This window comes from Trichomycterus rosablanca, chromosome 12, assembly GCF_030014385.1.
Source record: "Trichomycterus rosablanca isolate fTriRos1 chromosome 12, fTriRos1.hap1, whole genome shotgun sequence".
NCBI classification, from domain to species: domain Eukaryota; kingdom Metazoa; phylum Chordata; class Actinopteri; order Siluriformes; family Trichomycteridae; genus Trichomycterus; species Trichomycterus rosablanca.
In genome coordinates, this window is record NC_085999.1 from 38,322,505 (window position 1) to 38,348,112 (window position 25,608).

Consider the following 25,608-nt stretch of genomic DNA (forward strand, 5'->3'; position numbering starts at 1 on the left):
AAAGTGCTTTTGAAACAGTGTTTTGACGTCACAATTACTATAAGAAATAACTGGTGCGCATTCATTATTGTTATTGGATGTGTGTGTGTGTGTGTGTGTGACAGTGCTATCGGAACTGTGTTGTGACGTCACAATTACTTTAAGGAAAACACATTTATTATTGTTATTGGATGTGTGTGTGTGTGTGTGACAGTGCTATCGGAACTGTGTTGTGACATCACAATTACCATAAGGGGAGCGCATTTATAGTTGTTATTGGATGTGTGTGTGTGTGTGTGTGTAACAGTGCTATCGGAAGTGTTTTAATGTCACAATTACTACAAGAAATAACTGGAGCGCATTTATTGTTGTTGTGCTATTGGAACAGTGTTGTAACGTCACAATTACTTTAAGGGGAGCGCATTTATTATTGTTATTGGATGTGTGTGTGTGTGTGTAACAGTGCTATTGGAACAATGTGTTGATGTCACAATTAGAAATAATGGAAGCGCATTTATTATTGTTATTGTGTGCGTGTGTGTGTGTAACAGTGCTATCGGAACTGTGTTGTGACGTCACAATTACTTTAAGGAAAACACATTTATTATTGTTATTGGATGTGTGTGTGTGTGTGTAACAGTGCTATTGGAACAGTGTTGTGACATCACAATTACCATAAGGGGAGCGCATTTATAGTTGTTATTGGATGTGTGTGTGTGTGTGTGTGTAACAGTTCTATTAGAACAGTGTTGTGACATCACAATTACTATAAGAAATAACTGGTGCGCATTCATTATTGTTATTGGATGTGTGTGTGTGTGTGTAACAGTGCTATCGGAAGTGTTTTAACGTCACAATTACTATAAGAAATAACTGGAGCGCATTTATTGTTGTTGTGCTATCGGAACAGTGTTGTGACGTCACAATTACTTTAAGGGGAAAATTAAATTTACATTTAAAATTTGAATTAAGACTAGACTGAAGTAAAAAAGTACACATTATTTAGAAACGTAATGTAAAACAATCTGCCACAGATATTTGTAACAAGTGTCTTTATTGGTTGACCAACAGTTTGCATCTCTTATATATTTACTTTATTTATTTATTTATCTGCTGGACGTCTAGACACCACATCTCTCCTCAAGTTACCTGTGCATCAAAAACAAACACAATTCAGCCAACAAGAACAACCATATTTAGGAATTAACGTACAGATAGCCTAAAATCCCGGTTCTCACTAGCATTCCTAATCGGCGTGTGGAGGCTCATGGTCGGTCTGGACTGGAACAGAACCCACAGCTTCCTCCACCAGCTCGAGGACTTGAGCGAGCGCTGACGTAGAGGCTCTAGATGATGGTGAGATGGGCCGAGAGCCTCTGGAGGAGCCGTCGATGCCGTGGATCAGGGTACGTGCTGCACTTAAATGCTTCCTCTGACTCTGCCTCACTGGACATTTGGAGCAAGCGGAACACAGAGAATATGAGAGCATTTAGAGATCTCTGGGGGCGATGTTATAAACATATTATATGATTGGCATGTGAACATAGCGGAGTGACCGCGTGTCCGATTTAGCTTCATTATGTAAGCGCTAGGGGGTGAGGGGAGCAACAGCACGTTTCATTTGATCAGGTTTTTATGTGCATATGTAGAAGAATGTAAAAGGAACGTGAGAAGAACTGAACAGCTTTGATTATACACAATTCTCCTAAAAGACAGTATATAAACAAAAAACTGCTTTGTTGTTGTGCTAAGTATGATTATTGTAATCAAACATTGTGCTTTACATGCTGATAAATTAAAATGTTTTTAAATGATAAAGTAAAGAAATGAAACAGTTAAATAGGCACCATGGACAGGATACCAACAACACGCTCACACATTTACTTACAGGGACAGTGGTAGCCTAACGAAGAGGGCTTTGAGCTATCAACTAAATGGTTGAGAGTTTGAATCCCAGCTCTGCCATGCAGCCACTGTTGGGCCCTTGAGCAAGGCCCAAGGGCCGTACAATGGCTGACCCTGCGCCCTGACCCCGGCTTTCAAAAAACAAGCAGGGATATGCAAAGAAAGAATTTCGTTGTACTGTACGTCTGTACATGTATTTATGACAAATAAAGGCATTCTATTCTATTCTATTCTATTCTATACTTCCTCATACCTAGCACAATTTACAGAGACAATCCACTGACTGGCATGTTTTGGGAGGTGGGTGAATACTGGACCAAACTGCCGAAGGCCAGGATCAAACCTATGTCCACTAGACCCTATGGTAGCCATAGACCCTAGGCAAGCCATAGCCTAGTGGTTAAGGTACTGGACTAGTTATTAGAAGGTTGCTGGTTCAAAGCCCCACCGGGCGGCACGGTGGCTAAGTGGGTCTTGCTGTCTCCTCACAGCAAGAAGGTCCTGGGTCCGATCCCCAGGCGGGGCGGTCCGGTCCGGTCCGGGTCCTTTCTGTGTGGAGTTTGCATGTTCTCCCCGTGTCTGCGTGGGTTTCCTCCCACAGTCCAAAGACAAGCAAGTGAGGTGAACTGGAGACACTAAATTGTCCATGACTGTGTTTGATATTAAACTTGTGACCTGATGAATCTTGTGTAATGAGTAACGACCGTTCCTCCGCTCCATGACGTTAAAATCCTAATAAACAAACAAACAATCAAGCCCCACCACTGATACGTTGCTGCTGTTGGGCCCTTGAGCAAGGCCCTTAACCCTCAATTGCTTGTATACGGTATCTGTAATGTAAGTCGCTTTGTATAAAGGCGTCTGCGAAATGCCAAAAATGTAAATGTAGACCCGTGTGACTGTGCAGCAACCCCCATACTAGCTGGGACATCGTGTCATGAGGTTCACTGACCATTAAACTAGATATTATACTAGAACGTTTATTTAAATCGGTTCAGAAGAGCAGAGCGAGTGTTCTGCTACTATAAACTACGAATCAAATCAGCTTGGCTCACTGCATAACCATTATGCCAACATGCTAAGAGATTACCTAGTGTCCACAATGTGTAAATCAGTTCCTCACAAATAAATATGTGGATAAAGCCTCTGGTGAGATGACTCAGATGGTACTGACTGCACACGCCACAACATACGGTTGGCAGCTGGTGCTCCGGATGCCCAGACACTGACTATCAGTTTCTAATAAGTGGCTCCTTCACACATTTTCCTTTTGTCTCATTGTAGTTCTACAATTACTGACTGTAGTCCATCTGTTTCTCTACATATTTTTACCCTGCTTTCACCCTGTTCTTCAATGGTCAGGACCCCCACAGAGCAGGTATTATTTAGGTGGTGGATGATTCTCAGCACTGCACTGACACTGACATGGTGGTGGTGTGTTAGTGTGTGTTGCGCTGGTATGAGACACAGCAGCGCTGCTGGAGTTTTTAAACACCGTGTCCACTCACTGTCCACTCTATTAGACGCTCCTACCTAGTCGGTCCACCTTGTAGATGTAAAGTCAGAGACGATCGCTCATCTATCGCTGCTGTTTGACTCGGTCATCTTCTAGACCTTCATCAGTGGTCACAGGACGCTGTTGGCTGGATATATTTGGTTGGTGGACTATTCTCAGTCCAGCAGCGCCGCTGTGTCTGATCCACTCATACCAGCACAACACACACTAACACACCACTTGACTAGGCTAAATTGGGAGGTAATGGTTAAAAAAATGCATAAACAAAATAGCAAACAATAAATAAATAAAATACTCATCATGAGGTGATGGGGAACAGGTGTTGACAAGGAGCAAAATAACAAATAATAAAAGGTGGGTGGTGATGGGGTGTGGGATACAGACGAAAACATCATTGCCATTAAAATAATATTAGAAATTAACCAAATTTATGCATAACTAATGCAACTGTGTCCGTCACAGTAACTGGGCTCCATCTAAACTCCTAAATATGTGCTGAACGCAGCCAGCCTTTCAAAATACAGTCAATAATCCTCACATCTGCATCATTAGCTGGTTAAAAAGCTGAAATTAAATTGCAGAACAGGAACGTCTATAAGAAAGACCCTCCTGCTTAAGTCTATTATTTAGTTCTTTGCGTATTTCCACAGCGTTCCTGGCTGCTTTAAGATAACCATCCACCTTTTCCATGGAAACAGCATCCGAACGCACCATCCAGAGCAGGTCTGCACCATTATAATAGAAATAAAAACTGCAACTCGCCCTGGGTGCCACCGTCCCAGCAATTACTGACGATCAGAAAATGTTCTGTGGACGTTTGTTGTAGCGAGTGCTCATTTGCCTGACAGCTCCATTTATGACCAGAAAAGTGCTGGGCGTGACATAAATCCTGACCTTTTGTGAATCTGACAGCTGTGGAGGATGAACAGACCACAAACTAATGGCTGTTAATGAACATTATAATAGTATTTGACATAATATCGAAAATGACAGAAATATCGGAAATATTTAACCTCACTTTATTATGGTGATGTGTATAGAAGTAAAATAAAATCTATAACGAGCATTTATTGATACATACAAGCAATTTTGACATCATTGGACATAATTTCAAGATTAAATGAAGAACATACACCGATCAGCCATAACATTAAAACCACCTCCTTGTTTCCACACTCACTGTCCATTTTATCAGCTCCACTTACCATATAGAAGCACTTTGTAGTTCTACAATTACTGACTGTAGTCCATCTGTTTCTCTGCATGCTTTGTTACCCCCTTTCATGCTATTATTTGGGTGGTGGATCATTCTCAGCACAGTAGTGACACTGTGTGTTGTGCTGGTATGAGTGGATCAGACACAGCAGCGCTGCTGGAGTTTTTAAACACCTCACTGTCACTGCTGGACTGAAAATAGTCCACCAACCAAAAATATCCAGCCAACAGCGCCCCGTGGGCGGCGTCCTGTGACCGCTGATGAAGGTCTAGAAGATGACCGACTCAAACAGCAGCGATAGATGAGCGATCGTCTCTGACTTTACATCTACGAGGTGGACCGACTAGGTAGGCGTGTCTAATAGAGTGGACAGTGAGTGGACACGGTGTTTAAAAACTCACACCAGCACAACACACACTAACACACCACCACCATGTCAGTGTCACTGCAGTGCTGAGAATCATCCACCACCTAAATAATACCTGCTCTGTGGTGGTCCTGTGGGGGTCCTGACCATTGAAGAACAGCATGAAAGCAGGCTAAAAAAGTGTGTAGAGAAACAGATGGACTACAGTCAGTAATTGTAGAACTACAAAGTGCTTCTATATGGTAAGTGGAGCTGATAAAATGGACAGTGAGTGTAGAAACAAGGAGGTGGTTTTAATGTGCTTTCGGGATGTGCTCTGCTATCAGCCGGCCTGGTGCCTACACAGACACATGATTGGTTGTGTCTTGGTTGTGGTCTTTAGGAGAGGGACTAGTCGCTAGTGCAAGTGCAGCCTCTGCTGACCGGTCGAGGCGCCTACACGGGGTGGCTGATCACGGATGGCGGTGTGAGCTTGACAGCCTCAGACCTCCTCAATCCCACAATCAACTGTGAGCGGTATTATAGAAGAGTTTAGGAGCTACAGAACCTCAGATAGATGTTGCAGACCACGTAAAGCTACAGAGGTCAGTACACAGCGAAGCACGGCTCTTAAACGTGGGTGTACCGCCAAATCTCCATTAAGCATCCAGCCATGTACACTTTTGATGAGCTGATTCCCAGAATGCTGCTTTATATTGACCCTGGACCCCCGCACATCTCTCTCCCTGTTGAAAAGACCTGTGCTTGAGTCACCGGTCCACAAGCTTTAGTGCACGATGTGTTGTTTTTCTGAGAAAACTGCAAACGTCCGGCGCTTATGCTTTGATTTATTTTTCTACACTGCAGTTCTATAGGTAACTGTGTCATAAAGGGTCAGTAAAATATTAGATGTACGTTGAAGGACCGACCTTTTTCTCTGACAGTGATCTTGTGCACCTCAGGAATGAGAAAGCTGTAGACAAGGTCAGCCACAATCTCTTCAGACTGCACACTGTTCTTCCTGCTCGAGCACACACACACACACACACACACACACACACACACACACACACACACAGGAAGAGCCATAATCTAAACATGCACAGAGAAGGCCAATAGAATTCGGTACAAAGCCATGCCAGGATGTAAAAAAATAAAAATACAACGGTACCTTTTAACTCAACGTCCCCTAAACTCAACACACTTTTTTCAAGAAATTTGTTCCCTTAAACTCAACGTATGTGTGACGGTAGAACGTCATCAAAGTGTGAATCTGAGCTGAATCTGCATCAGTGTGGAATAAGCGTCAGATCCAGGGTTACAGCTCCACATGTATCTGTGTTTATCTGGATTCTCCTCCCTGTTTCACTTTTAAACTTGTGTTACAGCTCGAGCTTCTGAGAAATGGTAAGAATCAGAATCAGCTTCTCCCAGAGTCTAAAACGCTTCTGGTTGAAAATAAAGCTTAACGTGGTTTAATGTAGTAAAAGAAGGAGACAGGAGCACTAAACTTCTCTTCATTATTACCGCTCATAAGTTCCTCCACTAATTAAGAAGCATAATGAAACAATAAAGAAGTAAAGCTAAAGTGAAGGTTTTATTGTATTTTATTGTATTTAACTGTTTGTAATTGTATTTCAGTGTGTTTATATTATATTTGTGTTATTTTCAGTGTATAAGTGTCAAAAACAACCTCATTATTTTACATGAGCCCAAAATATATGCAGTTCCACGGGACCATGGACGCAGTAACAGGTTTCCCAAACATCCTTATGGGGAAAAAATACCTTGAGAATACCTTTTACATCTTTTAAACTCGACACCACTCCCAGAACCAATTGACGTTGAGTTTCAAGGTACCGCTGTACAAGAAAAAACCAAAGCGAAACTGCATGCTGTCGTCTGTACTCCTCAGTTTGGGACTCTGGTCCACCAAATTTAATAAAAGCCGGACTTTACCCTGTTCTGTTTCCTGTATTTGTGTTATTATGGGAGATTTATACACAGAATATACAGAAATGTCTTCCTTTGACCCTATATGCTCACTGGGGGATTTAACCCCATCCCCAACCTAACTTTGTGTGACCCTGTTTTCATATTGGAGGAAAACTGCTGCGTAGTCCAGTGTGTAATCTCGATCTGTTGTCTAGTTCTGACCTCACAAACATAAAATCAAAGCCGCTCTCGTAAAGCTGTGTGAAAGAGTCTTTTCATCTGGTACTGACATTTATTCTAGTTCTTTCTGTCTAGTTTGAAGATGTCGTTCAGCTCTGATTGATTTAGACAACGTTCTTCTTGCAGTGATGGACTTAATCATCACCACACACAATACATTAGTTTTGTATCATCTGACCTTGTTTGCACTAATATTTGATTTGTGCTTCAATTGAAAAGCTTAAAAAACAACCAAAGGCAAAATCAACCCTGTGACCTCAGGCATTCAGTCCCCTCCAGTTTTTAAGTACTTTATAGTGGATTTGATTTTGAATGGATCTAACTGACTCAATCGACACCTAATCACCCATAATGACAAGTTAACAACGACGTATTCTTCTCATGAGCTAAGGATGACAAAATTTGTTGTTAAAGCCACAATCAGAAAGAAGTGCAAGTGCAGGTTTTCTGTACTGCATCACTGCGGGCGTCTCAGCATGTCGAGCATTCTGGAGCTCGGTAATCTCCACATTCTGCTGCCCTCTTTGATGCCTACTAACAACAGCACTCCACCACAAGGTTCTGTTTAAGTTTAAAAAATAAATAAAACTAAAAAAATTGATAAATAAAAAAGAATTTAGTGGTTACAAGATCGGTGAAACTACAAACTACAAAAACAAAACTTTAATTTGCTCCCCAAAAAGCCATTGAGCAAATTGTAGAAGTTCATCATGTTTGTGTTTATGAAATGTAAGTCACTTTACGGGTTACGCGTGTAGGGCTGGGCGGTATGATGGTACATTCAGTACACCGTCTTTGATTTCTCATACGGTGTGGTTCTTTCATATACTGCCATATCGTGACATAGTTCAACAGGCAGCAGATCATATAATATTGTTCATGACTAAAAGCGACATGGAGCACCGTGCAGATTAAGTAGTTAGCCAGTTAGCGTTAGTGTTAACAAAAAAACAGATGGAGGACGAAGAGAGGGAGACCAAATATGCACCGGAAGAACCTGCCAAAGAATTGAGGCGTGTGGGCAGTTTAGAACAGACTGAAACACTTTATACAGCACGGTTTGTCGAGCCACGGCTGTTGCAAACGACGACATTGTGACGAACGCAGTGACGATCCACATACGCAATGACACGATTCCTCTATAGACAGTCGAGAAAGAAGCTTTCAGAGCGATAATTACAAATCTGGATTCCAGGTCTGTCTTACGAGGCAAAAATACTTCATGTTAGTCGCTACTTCGACGTTATAAGAGAACTGGAAGAGGAGATATTATTTATCTCGTTAAAGGGAGCGCTAAGGGTAAGTGTACAATACTTATATATTAAATAAACAATAAAAAATTGTATTTAGTGTCATTTTGTCGGACCAAGCAAAACCTCTGGCCTCTTTTCCTCAAGACATGGCCAATTCTGTAGGGCACCAGACTGTAAAGGGGAATGTTTCACATCTGTATTGATAAAAACGATTGTATAATTCTATAAAATTAGGAAAAGCTGGTGTTTATCTGTCTGTTAACAGAAGGGTGCAGCTATAATGATCCTAGCGGGTTTGCTGCACTCCCTTTTCGTCTGAGTCACAATGAACCTTACAGATCAGTGGGCCAGGGCTTTTTTAAAGCCTTTCATCACACACAGGAGTAAGACACACTGATTCACTATCTTCTAACAAAACCAACGGCAAAAGGGCCGGAGAAACTGGTTTGCGTTGAGCCGTGTCTGCTCCAGGATGCCAAGTTAGCTCATGGCTGACAGCATCGCAAAGCCTGGAGCGAATGCTGCCTTCAAGAGGGAAAAGGAAAGCTGGATCTGTGCTATAGCTATGCTATTTTATGCCATGCTATTTTACTAGAGCTTCACAATATCATTCATCAGCACCACAGCCATTTCCAGAACTAAAATCGACATAATGTGAGCTGCTGATGTTTTATGTACTCTTTAGCTTCACTCTTCCTGTATGTGATACGATTGTGTGAACATCCTGTACGCTTGGTTTGTGTACTAGCCTGTTTTTCAGCTCTTACTTTAATGCTTTACTTAGCAAAGGCTCCAAACACAAACGGCCAGACTGAGAGCTCATGTGAACCAAAGGGGGCAGTTGGTGCATCAAACCATGTTGTTTTAGTAAGTGACATTAAATAAACTGCTGTTATAGGCTGTGTGGTCGTACACTTCTCATAGAAAGCACTTTAGCCCTCGTTATACTGCCCACTTACCTCTCCTCCGTTGCATAGCGATAGGCGATGTCGTTGAGTTCCTCGGCCATCTGATGGACCTCTTCTCTGGCCTGAGCGTCGGCCGTCTGATCCACGGTGTTCAGAATCACGTCTTCCAGGTACAGATCCACTGTGGCCTGGTGCACCTTCATCACCTGAGAGCAAACAGTAAAGTCAGTATACACTCAGAGAGCACACATACACCCAATCAGCTACACTCGAGAGAAGAGGGCGTGTCTAAATTCTTAGCTCCCTTAAAATGCTCCTACTGAGGCGCCTTAATTCCGAGTGATGATCCGACTGAATGACGAGGCAGCGCCCGACGCCTCCTCAGCGCTGAGGGCAATCCCAGAATTCAGTGCGGCACGACTTTTCTCACCGAAAACTACAAACATGGCGGACGAATATAATGCGGAGCAACCAACGGAGTTCTTTTCAAATGTAAATAAATTCTCATTGCTGTTTAATCTGTATAAAGGTGTAATTATACGAGTGTGGTTTATGGAGTATATATGGAGTATATGGAGGTAGGCGTTAGCTTGCGTGCTAGTGGGTTGTGCCGCCTCATCCCGTCGGTTTGAACGACCTGAGGCTAACCGTGTTGGCTTAGTAAGCTAAAAGTAGTGCGTCGAAATACAGCGCACCTGTTTAAAAATTTCGTCCTCCTCTCTCCGCCTGCGCTCCTCGAGCTGCCGCCGTCCACTCTCCTCCGCCTCGCGGAGCCGCCGGTCTCTTTCAGCCAACAGCGTAAAAGCGTGGATTCGCCTTTCATCCTGCAGACGAATCAGCTCCTTGGCGAGGAAGTCCAGCGTATCGACGATCGCCGCTCCTGACAGACCAGCTACGTGGCCCTGCACCTGAGACGTCTAACATGTAAGAGAGAGAGAAGCTAGGAAAAGTTCTCAAAAAGCAAAACAAAGCCATTGCAATCTACCAGGGACTACTCTGGGACTCCAGCAAACCACAGCGAGAGACATTAGCTACAGACACAGAAAATCTTGAACCTTCCCAGATGTGGCTGGCCTACCAAAGGTCACCAATTTTAATAATAAGGCAAATTGAAATAACAGGGCAGTTGTAGCCTAGTGATTAAGGTACTGGGCTAGTAATTAAAAAGTCACTGGTTCAAGCCCCAACACTGCCAGGTTGCCACCGTTGGGCCCTTAAGCAAGGCCCTTAACCCTCAATTGCTTAGACAATACACTGTCCCAGTACTGTAAGTCGCTTTGGATAAAAAGCTTATGCTGAATGCCGAAGATGTAAATGTAAAGATGTAATAATAAACGAGAAGTTAAAACAGAGCAGTGGAGTAAAGGTCAGATCGTGACATCAGATCGTGTGTGTGTGTGTGTGTGTGTGTGGTTGTTCGCTGGTGCAGGAAGTGTGTATTCAGTAAAGCTGTTAACCCGGCTCACTTTGTGCTCGTGGTTCTCTCGTTGTCTCTGCAGGGCCAGTGTGACCTGTTTGTCCGCTCTCAGCAGCTCCTGCTCTTCACGCTGCAGAGTGTGGGTGGTGCGCAGCTCCTGGATCAATTCCAGTCGCTTTTCCCGTCCCTCCAGCATCTGGATCAACACAAGACGTTAGGTAGAACGTCACGAAACAGCTGTACAGATAACACCTGATAATACAGTGAGGAGAGGTGCACTTTCATAAGACGTGTTACCTCAATACTGCAAACTGGCATCTTAGCAAGTCGTATCTTCTTTTCCATTAGGTAATGCTTCTTATTTTATTCAATTATTTTAACATATTTTTATATCTACAACCCCAAACCAGAAAAAGTTGGGACAGTATGGAAAATGCAAATAAAATAAACACACAGAGTTCCTTACATTTACTTTGACTTCTATTTGATGGCAGACAGGATGAACCTGAGATATGTCATGTTTTATCTGCCCAACTTCATTTCATTTATTAATAAACATCCATTCTTGCATTTCAGGCCTGCAGCACATTCCAAAAAATGTGTTGGGGGCAATTCAGGGCTAGTAATGAGGTAATGAGGTGAAAAAACTAAATAATGATGTGATGTGAACAGGTGATTGTGATCATGGTTTGGTACAAAAGCAGCATCCAGGAAAGGCTGAGAGTCTCTGATGAGTAAAGATGATCAGAGGATCCAGTTTGTCCACAAGTGTGAGAGAAAATGATTGAAATGTTTAAAAAACAATGAACCTCAAAGAAAGATTGGAAGGGATTTGCATGTTCTCCCTCTACAGTGCAGAATATCATTAAACCATTCAAGGAATCAGGAGCATTTCAGTGTGTAAAGGTTAAGGACACAAGCTTAATCTGAACGCTCGTGATCTTCCATCCCTCAGACGGCGCCGCATCAAGAACCTCCACTCAACACTAGCTGATATAACCACATGTGTGAGGGATTAGTTTATCAAACCTTTATCAGCTCTACAATACAGAGTTACTGCACAAATCATACTTAACACTTTACTGTGCAAACAAGAAGCCTTATGTTAACCATGTCCAGAAGCGGCGACGACTTCTAGGATGGACCATCACACAGTGGTAACGTGCACTGTGGTCAGATGAATCAGCGTTCCAGGTCTTTTTTTGGAAGGACGAAAAGGACCATCCAGACTGTTATCAGCAACAAGTCCAATAGCCAGGGTCCGTCATGGTATAGGGCTGGGTCAGTGCCCTTGGTAAAGATCATTTACACTTCTGTGATGGCATCATTAATGCAGAAAAGTACATTGAGATCTTAGAGCAACATGCCAGAAAAATGTATTCATTTTATTTTGTTATCCTCAACCGTGGTGAGTCCAGTTTCATCAGTATTTCTATTGTTAAGCACAATGCAGGAACACCCTGGACAGAACACTAATCCATCCCAGGGATTCTTCATGTTGCTTCACTTGTCGCTGTCATATTTTTGCACTATAGTTTAGCTTAGAAAAAATCTCTGACCTTAGAGTTTTTTTTTTCTTACTGGCTATTATAAAGCATCTCAATTAACTATTGAAGCTATATCACACACTCCTGGTCAATAAAGAGCTCAATCAGCCCAATTGAATTCTTAAGGTTCTTTATACGTTAATATTATATAAGAGTTCTTATAAGAGTTGTAAGTGCATCTGTTCATAGTTGTGCACAGTTTAAACATCGGTTTTGCTGTACCATTTTCTCTATATACCTGATTCTGAATGGATCTGCCTCTCAGAAGCTTCTGCAAAACAAGGACGGCGAGCTCCTTCTCCTCGTCTTCCTGCAATGCATAGAATAAAACACACTTCTCATCATGGACACAAAACACTGTGATGGATTGGCTGGCTGGTTTTGTATAAGAAAAGCTCTAAAGAAGATCAGTGAGAATTAAATTAGAAATTATTATAATAAGCGTGTAGCTACAAAAATGATATTTCAATGAAATAATATTAACGATACATGACAACTTCAACTGTACAACACTACAAAGTCAATTTATAACCAAATTTAACACTGTTTATCTGGTTTTGCAGTTGTAAATTACAAACAATGTTCGTGTAAAGGATTCTGAAAATTAATTGACTACAGAGGTCCCTTATTTTTGACTCACAGTGTAATAGTGATAATAATAATAATTTAAGGTAAACGGATCAAAATGAAACTTGATCAGTTTCTACACTCACTGTCCATTTTATCAGCTCCACTTACCATATAGAAGCACTTTGTAGTTCTACAATTACTGACTGTAGTCCATCTGTTTCTCTACATACTTTTTTGCCTGCTTTCACCCTGTTCTTCAATGGTCAGGACCCCCACACAGGACCACCACAGAGCAGGTATTATTTAGGTGGTGGATGATTCTGTCCAGCAGTGACGGTGAGGTATTTAAAAACTCCAGCAGCGCTGCTGTGTCTGATCCACTCATACCAGCACAAAACACGCTAACACACCAGCACCATGTCAGTGTCACTGCAGTGCTGAGAATGATCCACCACCTAAATAATACCTGCTCTGTGGTGGTCCTGTGGGGGTCCTGACCATTGAAGAACAGGGTGAAAGCATGCAGAGAAACAGATGGACTACAGTCAGTAATTGTAGAACTACAAAGTGCTTCTATATGGTAAGTGGAGCTGATAAAATGGACAGTGAGTGTAGTGTGTGCATATTTAAGGATGGGTATTTTAAATAATACTCTATGCTTATCTGTGAGTGAATCACAGCAGTAATGATTATTTGTTATACACATATTATTATTGTTTCCTGATTAATTAATAAATGAAGGATATTTTATTAGGTGAAAGCTCTCACTTAACTCACTGACCACACAGACCTTAAAAAGCAATATAATCCTGGCATTGTTTCATTACCTCAAAATAACATTTGTTAATTTAATTTAAATTCATAATATGCGATAAAGAGAATTGAATTATATCATGCAATGGTTAAAGCCTGGAAATTTCATTGAGCAAATAAGGTTTAGAAATTCATTTTGACAGGCCTAGTGCACAGTGATGCACGAGATACACTAAAAATAACATGTTCTCTCTGACAGTCACAGTTATGAGGAAAATACCTCGTGAGGCACGTCCACCACGGGCGTCGGGGGGCGAGGGACCGGTTTCTCCACTTTATATAGGAAGCGCAGAGCCTTCCCCTCCTGCACGTGTGCGTTTTTCTCCTTTAGTGCCTGCAGCGGATAAATTCAATTACTTTGTACCCAGCATGAGCTTAATTTGACCGAGTCTGTGCTAGAATTGACGATGGTTCAAGAAGAGTTTAAATAGGGGTGGCATCGTGGCACAACGGGTAATATGGTGATATTTGTTAAAGAAATGGAATTAGGGCCAATCCATGACATGCATATTTTAATAGATGGCTACTGTGGAGACAAATTACATAATTAGACATTTTAAACCCTAAAGCTTTGCAAAATGACATAAATACCAAATAAGATCCAAATTTCATTTAGTCAAGGACCAAGAAGTAACTGCTTGGCATTTAAACCCCTTAACCTCATAATAATAACCCATAATCTAACCACAATGCTACCACTGTCTCAAGTGGAGAAAGAGAGGCTTTGACCCCTCGGCCATATAAAGGAAAGTCATGAATACATTTTTAATGCATAGTTATATATGTACATATATTCTACTTTATTTATGCATTTTCTCCTTAATTTAGCGTAGTCAATTTGTCTTCTGCTGCTGGGGATCCCCGATTGCAGTCGAGGTGGGCACACCGCTACCCACGCCCCCTCCGACCCGCACGCAGCCCCCAGTGCAACCCTTTTTTACCCGTGCACTCTGCACTGGCGCCTCTCTATCTGCCAATCAGGGTCCTTACACAGCGTTTGAAGACCCCACCCACATCCGGTCATCCCGCGGCCACCCCTAGCAGAGACGCGTCTGTTGCAGGCACTGCCAGTGATGAGATGGCGCCCAGTTGACCGGTGGCAACGCTGAGTTTCGAACCGAGGAGTTCGGAATCTCGGCGCTGGTGTGCTAGCGGAATATCCCGCTGTGCCACCTGGGCGCCAGATCATGGCAGGTTAATAAAGACATGGTTTGAGAAGTTTCACTTGCATAGCCTGCATAGCCCTGACCCCATCTCCATTGAACATCTTGGGATGAATTGGAATATCAACTGTGAGCGAGGCCTTCTTGTCAAACATCAGTCTGAGCATATTTCCCAAAGACGCACCGCAAATCTTGTAAAAAGCCTTTACTAAACGGATTTTATAGTAGCCGAGGGGAAATGACTCTGTATTCACGTCTATGGTTTGAAATGGTATCACAAAGCTGATGGTCACGTGTCCACATACTTTTGAACGTAAAGTGGCACTTAACAAACAAGTTCCCTCAAGTGTTTCAGCAACAAAATTAACCCTGACACCCAAACAAAGATGGCTATGGCGTTAACAATGGCAATAAATTACTGATGACACTAAAATGACACTGTTGCTCTTCTGGCTAAACGTATTTTCATACCTGATGCGTTTTCATCAGCATGATCTCCTGACGCTCTGAGCGCTTGATGAATCCCTTACTCTCTCTGGGCTTTGGGAGCTTGATTTTTGGTTCCAGGACAGACGCAGGGAGACTCGCTTCAAGCTCCAACAGACCTGATATAACAACAGGGCACATCAAGACGTGAGCCGATGGACTACATGAAGGAAAACCGGATCCTTAAGTAAGCACAAAATACACTGAAATACAGAGCCATGAAAAAAGAACTCTCTTCTTACTGATTGTCTCTGTTTTTGTATATTTGTGATGCTAAATGATTTCATATTTAAGCTCCACTACTCCTGCCCTTGGTGCCAGCCACACTGGTGCAACTACATTATTATTATTATTATTTATTTTTTCTACAATACTCGACCTGATGAGTGAGTATAATCTCATACACATCTAACAAATGCTTTCTGCATGACTGCTGACCACTATGAGTACCAGCTAACGCCCCAGTAGTATTCCAGTCCTTTGATAATAAAGTCCTTTGTGACTACTCCACAGGATCAGCTCCCTCTGGCACCCTTAAACCTCTCCTCATTGCTCAAGGGCTTTCCAGAGTATTCCTGAGCCCATGTGGTTATTAATTACAGAAGCATATAGATTTTTACGGCAGTGTTGAATACAGGATCGCATGAATTCAACATTGTTCTTTGGTCTTGCTTGTTATTCACTGAATTTGTTAATAATGTAAAGGACTGTAGATGGTATTTTTTTCGTAAGTGGCAAACTTCAGCCCATCTTTTTGTACCCAAATTTCCTGATTTCAGGTCTTGATTTGACCCAGACACAGAAGTTAATAAGTCAGACACCATCTAAGCTGTTTCAGAGTCCTCTGTAGTATTTCACCTGCATATTTGCAGGGTTTATAATGGCAAAACACATGAGCCATTAGGTATGACACAATTAACACAAGAGTCAAAATAAGATCATGTTAAATCCCACGTTTGAAATGCCACATCATTGCACAATTCTTTTTTTTAGTACACACATAAAAGGCCCTGAAACAGAAACCCTGGGTGTAAAGTACTAGAGTAAGACCTTCATAAGTGTTGAGGAAGTGGCTCTTGACAGTGTTGCTTTTGGGGTGACGCTCAGGGAAGATTCCATGGCGGGAGAGAGGAGCGTACGTCTCAGAGCTGTAATTCAGGTGATCGTTAATAATATCTCGTCTCTCCAACCTCCCCTCCACCGCCCTCCTCTTCGCCGATAGCTTCCGTAGACCTGAGGGGATAATAACCAAGGATCTGTCTGAAATGCTTACATTTAAAAATGTAGCTTATCTGTATCTAGTACTGTGTGACTTCTGGTGCAATCAGTATATTAATATTATTATTATTATTATTATTACTATTATTATTATTGGCAATACTTAACCTGAGAGGTACAATCTCATACACATGTAAAAAGAAGACGAACAGTGGACTGCTCTCTGCATTACTACTGACCACTATGAGTACCAGGTATTGCCCTACGGTCTAGTCAATGCCCCAGCAGTCCCAATTCCAGTCCTTTGTTAATAAAGTCTAGTGTGAATGCTCCACAGGATTAACTCCCCCAACACCCTTAAACCTCTCCTCATTCCTCAAGGGCTTTCCAAGTATTCCTGAGCCCATGTGGTTGTATTAATTACAGAAGCATGTCGGTGCATTCTGGTGGGTACTGCGGATCCGACTATAATATGTGATCTGCTTCATCAGTTTTAATTTTATACAGACCGGCTGAGCTGTATCCAGGAAAACCTGGCAACCCTGGACACATATACAGAGGAACCTTGATTTACCGGACCTCCACTTAGCAGATTTTGGATTATACGGGCAAAATCGGGAAAACCGAATGTCCGATCTGATTGTTTAACATTCTCACGAGAAGCGTACAAAGATCAGTAGTTCAGTAATTGTCCACTAGCTGGCGCACGTCTCTTTGTTTACATGAGTGATAGTCTTTGTTTTTGCCTTTTTCTCTGTGTTTTATGCTTCATTTTGTGTGTTAGTGTGTGTTGTGCTGGTGTGAGTGGATCAGACACAGCAGCGCTGCTGGAGTTTTTAAACACCGTGTCCACTCACTGTCCACTTCATTAGACACTCCTACCTAGTCGGTCCACCTTGTAGATGTAAAGTCAGAGACGATCGCTCATCTATTGCTGCTGTTTGAGTCGGTCATCTTCCAGACCTTCATCAGTGCTCACAGGACTGGCTGGATATATTTGGTTGGTGGACTATTCTCAGTCCAGCAGTGACAGTGAGGTGTTTAAAAACTCCAGCAGCGCTGCTGTGTCTGATCCACTCATACCAGCACAACACACACTAACACACCACCACCATGTCAGTGTCACTGCAGTGCTGAGAATCATCCACCACCTAAATAATACCTGCTCTGTGGTGGTCCTGTGGGGGTCCTGACCATTGAAGAACAGGGTGAAAGAGGGTAACAAAGCATGCAGAGAAACAGATGGACTACAGTCAGTAATTGTAGAACTACTATAAGTGCTTCTATATGGTAAGTGGAGCTGATAAAATGGACAGTGAGTGTAGAAACAAGAAGGTGGTTTTAATGTTATGGCTGATCGGTGTATGTGCATGTTCAGCACTTTTGTGGACCTTATTGATGTGTTTTCGTACATTTTCGCACCCCCTGGAAAAAAACCTCGTTTTTTCGGACAATCACATTCTATGGACCGGTGCTCCCCCCTTTTAGTCCGTTAAATCGAGGTCCCTCTGTATTTTAATTTCATTTCATTTACATTAACCACTTTATCCTGGCCAGGGTTGTGTCGCGTGTTCTTACAGAGAACGTAGTTGTTGCGGATTTTCTGAAGACGCTCTTCCTTCTGTTTCTGGAGTTGAGAGAATCGCTCGTCCAGGCGGTTCACCGTGGCCTCGTCCTGCTGAGCGTCTCTCTGTTGGAGCAGCTGAGTGAGTAGAGTCAGTCGGGCCTCTTGCAGCCTTCAGCACACACACACACACACACACAACATCATCATTTCTAATACACACATTAGATTTTCTCTAGCGTTTCCTTCCTCCTTCTCCCAGTGTGGTTCTTTTCTATTCTCTATTGCTTCAGCGACCCTTGTTGCATAAACTACACCCACGCCGGCCGACCCTGCCTCAGTGAGACTCAAACTCGAGTCTTCGAAAAGGTGGGCTGGTGCGGCTCCAGCATTTTAGCAAAACCAGAAAACAAAACCAGAGATAAGAACCTTTTCGAGATGCGCGTTTCTCAGTTTAAGATGAAAATCTAGAAACAGTTTATAAAACGATACAAAAGTAATGTCATCAGACACACTGTGCCAATTTGATTTCATTCCAAAATAATGAAGGATTATAATGATTTGGACGAGTGGATATTTATGTTAGTATTACTTGCATAGTCAAAATAATAAGGATCATATTTTTAAAAACACACAAACACGCACAATGTTACGGAGCTCCTAACAAGAAAAAAATATGTGAAGAGCAAAATCTGTACCCACGGTTTAGTAATCCATTCTCTCAGTTTACAAACTGTACCCACAGATTTGTAAACTCACTCACTCACTTTCTTTTCTGGGGTGCTAAAGCCTATCCCAGCTTTTCAATGGGCAGTCCATCACAGGGCAGACACACATACACACACACACACACACACACCCATTCACCTATAGAACAATTCAATCTGACCGCATGTTTTTGGACTGTGGGAGGAAACCCACACAGACACGAGGAGAACATGCAAACTCCGCACAGAAAGGACCCGGACCGTCCCGCCTGGGGATCGAACCCAGAACCTTCTTGCTGTGAGGCAACAGTGCTACCCACCGAGCCACCGTGTCGCCCAGATTTGTAAACTTAGATACCCCTGCACTATTCAAATCATTCTTTTTAAACCTGCCACCAATTCTAACACTGATAAATCTGTAAGCAATAATAAATGTAAATACAAATATTAGGGTTTTATACGTACGTATGTGGCCACGGATGCACTGAAATCTTAGAAGAACCAGCTGTTTATGAAGGTCACGGCTTTACAAAACCGTGAGCACTGTTTTGCTTAGTTGAGGACAGTTTATAAACGTGGGTACAGATTTTGCTCTTCACATAGTTTTTCTTGGTAGTGACCCCTAAGAGACTCCATATAATGTACATATTGCAGAAGTTAAGAATTGGAGAAACATGGTGATTGACTTGATCATTTTCCAGTGAACAGATTTTCCATCATTTACTCAGAGCAGAAAAAAATCTTGGTTTCCTGGTTTCTCCCACAAACCACAGAACCTGGAATCATAAGTGCTGTGGAGAGCGACGGTCTCCTTACTTCTCGATCTCCTGCTCCCTAAAAGCCCACTCATTTCTCTCCATCTCATCCATCATCCTCCTCCTCCGGTCCAGCTGAGCGAGATCGTTCGGAGGTGGCAGCGTGGCCTCCCACGCCCTCTTCTTCCGCGCTCTTTCGATCATCTCCACCTCCTCCAGGCCAGCGGGGAGTCCTCGACCTGAGCAGAAACCTGCTGTTATTTCCAGTTTTCCAACAGATTGACTAATATAAAGATAAAAAAAGTTAAATTGCCAGATAGGTGCGGCCTATAAGAAACAAGATGGGTAAGATTTGGGTTAAGGTTAGATTGGACCAGTTGGTAAGAGTTAGGGTGGATCTATGGGTAGGTTAGGAGTTTGACTACGATTGAGCTACGTTAAGGTTTACACTTTGGCATTGGTGTTGGTTGGGTTTGGATTTAATTTTAGGATTGCTATGTGCTATGGTGGGGTAATACTTGGGTTTTAACTAGTTGTAGATCTCTCTACATTGACGCATTTTATGTCATCCTACACTCCCAAGAAGAGGGCATGTCTAAATTCTTAGATTCTCGAGCTGTATGAGTTTGATGTCTTATTAGATCCTCTGTACTGAGGCAGCTGATCAGGTAGGCAGTAGGTTGTCAGTATGTGTGTGTGTGTGTGTGTGAATGTTTGAGCATACCGGTGCGTGTACAGTAGTGTGTGAGTTCTGTACCCCATGTAAATGTAGCCAGGGTGAGGAGTTCTGGAGGCGCTGTGCCCGGGCGCAGTGTGTATTCGGGGCTGTAGGGATCGGTCTGAGCCTCGCTGTCCCGGTAATCCGTCTGCACCCCCACTGTACGCTGAAAAGACTGCCCTGTCCATTCGGTGTTGTCTTGCTGGACATCCAGAGGGTCATCTCTACAGACAGATCAGTCAGTACAGAACACGGCGTGGTGCTACATACATACGCGAGGTTTTACCTGATGTATAAACTGAGTTATCGGAGTTATTTACTATGTAAAGTGGCACGCAAAGTGATGATAAGCATCCTGTCGCCTACCTGGGCAGTGCAAAAACGACATGGGCTGGAATCCGCTGGGAAAACGGGATGAGAGGGCTGAGGAAATGAAAACACAGATCAAACATGTGAGAAGGGGGTGTTAAATAAAAATGCTTTTAAGACAACAGTAGCAAATACAAACCATGTGGACCAAACGTTAGAATTAATAAGCAAAAACAACTTAATGATGGCACCATTATACTGCTTTTAATGTATGAGCTTTATAGGTTTATAGTTCCTGCCTGATGTATGTTTGAAATATATAAAATATTGTGTATAAGATATAAATATGTACAGTGTATCGCTTTATGTATATATTGCTTTATATCACAGTAACTAGTATATTTATATATATATATATATAACTCGACGTCCTAAACTCAAAATCTTTGAAACTCGACATTTACTTTAAACTTGCCGTGTGTGCGGTGCGGTAAAACGTCATCAGCGTGTGAATCTGAGCTGAATCTGCATCAGTGTGGAATAAGCGTCAGATCCAGGGTTACAGCTCCACATGTATCTGTGTTTATCTGGATTCTCCTCCCTGTTTCACTTTTAAACTTGTGTTACAGCTCCAGCTTCTGAGAAATGCTGAGAATCAGAATCAGCTTCTCCCAGAGTCTAAAACGCTTCTGGTTCAGAATAAAGCTTAACGTGGTTTAATGTAGTAAAAGAAGGAGACAGGAGCACTAAACTTCTCTTCATTATTACTGCTCATATGTTCCTCCACTAATCACATTCCTCACTCGCTGTTTTACTACAATAAGTCACGTTAGGTTTTGTGCACCGCCGTCACACTTCATAGGAAATAACGGCACAGCAGCACACATTCTCATGTGAATGCGCCGGTACTGAAGGGAATACGGTATTCCAAGATCAAGCATCTCCACCATTAAGAAGCATCAGGAAACAATAAAGAAATAAAACTAAAGTGCAGCTTTTATTGTATTTCAGTGTGTTTATATTATATTTGTGTTATTTTCAGTGTTCAAGTGTCAAAAACAACCTCATTATTTTACATGAGACTAAAATATCTGCAGTTCCGCGGGACCATGGACGCATTAACAGGTTTCCTAAACATCCTTATGGGAAAAAATACCTTGAAACTCAACGTCTTTAAAACTCAACGGCACTCCCAGAACCAAATGACGTTGAGTTTCAAGGTACCACTGTATATATACATATATATTAAAATACAAATTATTGGTTAGCATGACAACCACTCGACAATATTGTAGCAGAAGATAAAATGGTTTCTAAGCATTTAATGAAGAACTGGTATCTGATTAAAGAATATCCACAGAAGAACTGGAATAAAGGACTTAAATAAAGTAACTGTGTAAGATCTGTAAAACCGGGAGCTAGTTCACAAGTTCAAGAACTGGTGGTCAGTCGGGTGGAAATACCTCAGACCCATCAGTGAACACTGCCAAAGGTTATGGACAAAGGTTACAGAAGCTGTAAACGTGACCTGTTGAAACAATAGCGATAAGAAAAGAAGCTTGCTACGTCCGTTAGGTTGCTGTGACTATTTTGGTATCAAATGTTTATTGGATATCAGTCGACACAATGGGTACGGGATAAAAATATAAACTAGGTACGTCCTTATTTTAATGTAACTAAATACAAACCATCGGTTTTATCACCAACCAACACATTTATTAGAGATTTATGTGTGTGTAGTAGTAATAGTAGTAATAACATTAGTAGTAATAGTAACAGTAGTATTATTAGTAATAATAGTAACAGTAGTAATAGTAATAGTACTAGTAGTAGAAATAGTAAAAGTAGTAGTAATGATAGTAGTAGTAGTAGTAGTAGTAGTAATAGTAATAGTAGTAGTAGTAATAGTAGTAATAGCAATATTAGTAAAAGTAGTATTAATATTAGTAGTAGTAGTAATAGTAGTAGTGGTAGTAATAATAGTAATAATAGTAGTAATAGTAATAGTAGTAATAATAGTAATAGTAGTAGTAATAGTAGTAATAGTAATAGTAGTATTAATATTAGTAGTAGTAGTAATAGTAGTTGTAGTAGTAATAACAGTAGTAATAGTAGTGGTAGTAATAGTAGTAATAATAATAGTAGTGGTAGTAATAGTAGTAATAGTAATAGTAGTAGTAGTAATAGCAGTAGTAATAGTAGTAATAGTAATAGTAGTAGTAGTAGTAGTAATAGCAGTAGTAATAGTAGTAATAGTAATAGTAGTAATAGTAATAGTAGTAGTAGTAATAGCAGTAGTAATAGTAGTAATAGTAATAGTAGTAATAGTAGTAATAACATTAGTAGTAATAGTAACAGTAGTATTATTAGTAATAATAGTAACAGTAGTAATAGTAATAGTACTAGTAGTAGAAATAGTAAAAGTAGTAGTAATGATAGTAGTAGTAGTAGTAGTAATAGTAATAGTAGTAGTAGTAATAATAGTAATAGTAGTAATAACATTAGTAGTAATAGTAACAGTAGTATTATTAGTAGTAATAGTAACAGTAGTAATAGTAATAGTACTAGTAGTAGAAATAGTAAAAGTAGTAGTAATGATAGTAGTAGTAGTAGTAGTAATAGTAATAGTAGTAGTAGTAATAATAGTAATAGTAGTAATAATAATAGTAATAGCAGTAGTAGTAATAGTAGTAATAGCAATATTAGTAAAAGTAGTATTAATATTAGTAGTAGTAGTAATAGTAGTAGTGGTAGTAATAATAGTAATAATAGTAGTAATAGTAATAGTAGTAATAATAGTAATAGTAGTAGTAGTAGTAATAGTAGTAATAGTAATAGTAGTATTAATATTAGTAGTAGTAGTAATAGTAGTTGTAGTAGTAATAACAGTAGTAATAGTAGTGGTAGTAATAGTAGTAGTAATAATAGTAGTGGTAGTAATAGTAGTAATAGTAATAGTAGTAGTAGTAATAGCAGTAGTAATAGTAGTAATAGTAATAGTAGTAGTAGTAATAGCAGTAGTAATAGTAATAGTAGTAATAGTAATAGTAGTAGTAGTAATAGCAGTAGTAATAGTAGTAATAGTAATAGTAGTAATAGTAGTATTCATATTAGTAGTAGTAGTAATAGTAGTAGTGGTAGTAATAATAGTAGTAATAGTAATAGTAGTGGTAGTAATAGTAATAGTAGTAGTATTATTAATATTACTAGTAGTAGTAATAATAGTAGTAATAGTAATAGTAGTAATAGTAATAGTAGTAATAATAATAATAGTAGTAATAGTAGTAATAGTAATAGTAGTAATAGTAGTAATAATAATAATAGTAGTAATAGTAGTAATAATAATAATAGTAGTAATAGTAGTAATAGTAGTAATAGTAATAGTAGTAATAATAATAATAGTAGTAATAGTAGTAATAGTAATAGTAGTAATAGTAATAGTAGTAATAATAATAATAGTAGTAATACTATAGTAGTTACCGTTTGAAGTACTTCCAGCGATCGACTCCGGCCACATCCTCAGATTTTGGTTTGTGCAACCCAACACCCGGCAGCACCCTGGCACAGGAACACACAAAACACACACACTTTTATGCTGCTTTAGAAAGTGTTAACCACATCACACACACATCACACACACACACACTAATACAGCATGTGAGCAACAGGTGAGAGTGGTTTACTGTTACAGGGTGAAGAAAGTATTTTAAGCATTTAGGTTTAATTATTTTCAGTGAACCGGAACCCATCAAGGACTTTGTTCTAATAAACCGTGACCACAGACGATGTATTTACGAGAGTAAGCACAGATATGCTTAAAGAAAAGTGTAATTAGCGTACATTAGTACTGTACTGAAGGCTGCTGTTGATAATTACAGTAATGACTGTAATCTACTGTAAGAAATAATGGCATTTTTGCAGCTGTGTTTTCACTGGGTAAATTATCTTTAATTCCTCACAGTTACACGAGTTCATCACGTTTACATTCATCACATTCAGCACAAGCTTTTATCTGAAGTGACTTACATTTATTACTGAATACAGTTCAAGGGTCTCAGGAGCCCACCACTGACAACTTGACAGTGCTGGGGCTTGAACCAGCAACCTTATGATTACTAGGCCAGTGCCTTAACCACTGAGCTAGATTTACATTTGGAGCATTTAGTGAACACTTATCCAAAGCGACTTACTATTATTACTAAATACAGTTTGAGCAGTTGAGGGTTAAGAGCCTTGCTCAGGGGCCCAACAGTGGCAGCTTGGCTGTAATGGGGCTTAAACCAGCAACCTTCTGATTACAAGTCCAGTACCTTAACCACTGAGCAACCACTTCTCAGATAGATATTTACATTAATAACATTTAGCAGAAGCTTTTATCTAAAGTGACTTACAATTATTACTGAATACAGTTCAAGCAATTGAGAGTTAAGGGCCTTGCTCTGGGGCCCAACAGTGGCAGCATGGCTGTAGTGGGGCTTAAACTAGCAACCTTCTGATAACCTTAGTACCTTAACCACTGAGCTACCACTTCTCAGATAGACATTCACATTCAGAGCATTTAGTTAACACATCCAATGGGACTTACAATTAAGGGTTAAGGGTCTCAGGGGCCCAACAGTGACAACTTGACAGTGCTGGGGCTTGAACCAGCAACCTTCTGATTACTAGGCCAGTGCCTTAACCACTGAGCAATCAGCTCTCAGATAGACATTTACATTTGGAACATTCAGCAGAAGCTTTTATCTTTAGTGACTTACAGTTATTACTGAATACAGTTCAAGCAATTGAGAGTTAAGGGCCTTGCTCTGGGGCCCAACAGTGGCAGCATGGCTGTAGTGGGGCTTAAACTAGCAACCTTCTGATTACAAGTCCAGTACCTTAACCACTGAGCAATCAGCTCTCAGATAGATATTCACATTTGGAGCATTTAGCAAACACTTCTATCCAAAGCAACTTACTATTACTACTAAATACAGTTGAGGGTTAAGGGCCTTGCTCAGGGGCCCAACAGTGGCAATTTGGCTGTGGTGGGGCTTGAACCAG

At 40.9% G+C, this 25,608-nt stretch overlaps 1 protein-coding gene across 2 annotated transcripts in view; it reads right to left on the reverse strand.

Moving 5' to 3' along the window:
• Nucleotides 1-1,016: 1,016 nt before the first annotated feature.
• Nucleotides 1,017-25,608, reverse strand: part of cfap91 (cilia and flagella associated protein 91) — a 30,270-nt gene continuing 5,678 nt past the window's right edge. Inside the window, exons 4-18 of one of the 2 annotated variants that reach the window (XM_063006443.1) lie at nt 24,046-24,123; nt 20,623-20,679; nt 20,296-20,480; nt 19,600-19,777; nt 18,091-18,248; nt 16,345-16,527; nt 15,280-15,413; nt 13,866-13,979; nt 12,501-12,572; nt 10,765-10,911; nt 9,994-10,215; nt 9,350-9,504; nt 5,892-5,974; nt 1,218-1,425; nt 1,017-1,128 (exon numbers count right to left, since the gene is read on the reverse strand). In XM_063006443.1, the coding sequence (XP_062862513.1) occupies nt 1,226-1,425; nt 5,892-5,974; nt 9,350-9,504; nt 9,994-10,215; nt 10,765-10,911; nt 12,501-12,572; nt 13,866-13,979; nt 15,280-15,413; nt 16,345-16,527; nt 18,091-18,248; nt 19,600-19,777; nt 20,296-20,480; nt 20,623-20,679; nt 24,046-24,123 (1,966 nt within the window). In that variant the 3' untranslated portion in view covers nt 1,017-1,128; nt 1,218-1,225. Of the gene's footprint in view, nt 1,129-1,217; nt 1,426-5,891; nt 5,984-9,349; nt 9,505-9,993; nt 10,216-10,764; nt 10,912-12,500; nt 12,573-13,865; nt 13,980-15,279; nt 15,414-16,344; nt 16,528-18,090; nt 18,249-19,599; nt 19,778-20,295; nt 20,481-20,622; nt 20,680-24,045; nt 24,124-25,608 lie in introns of both variants that reach the window. The other variant, XM_063006442.1, reaches the window with a different exon arrangement.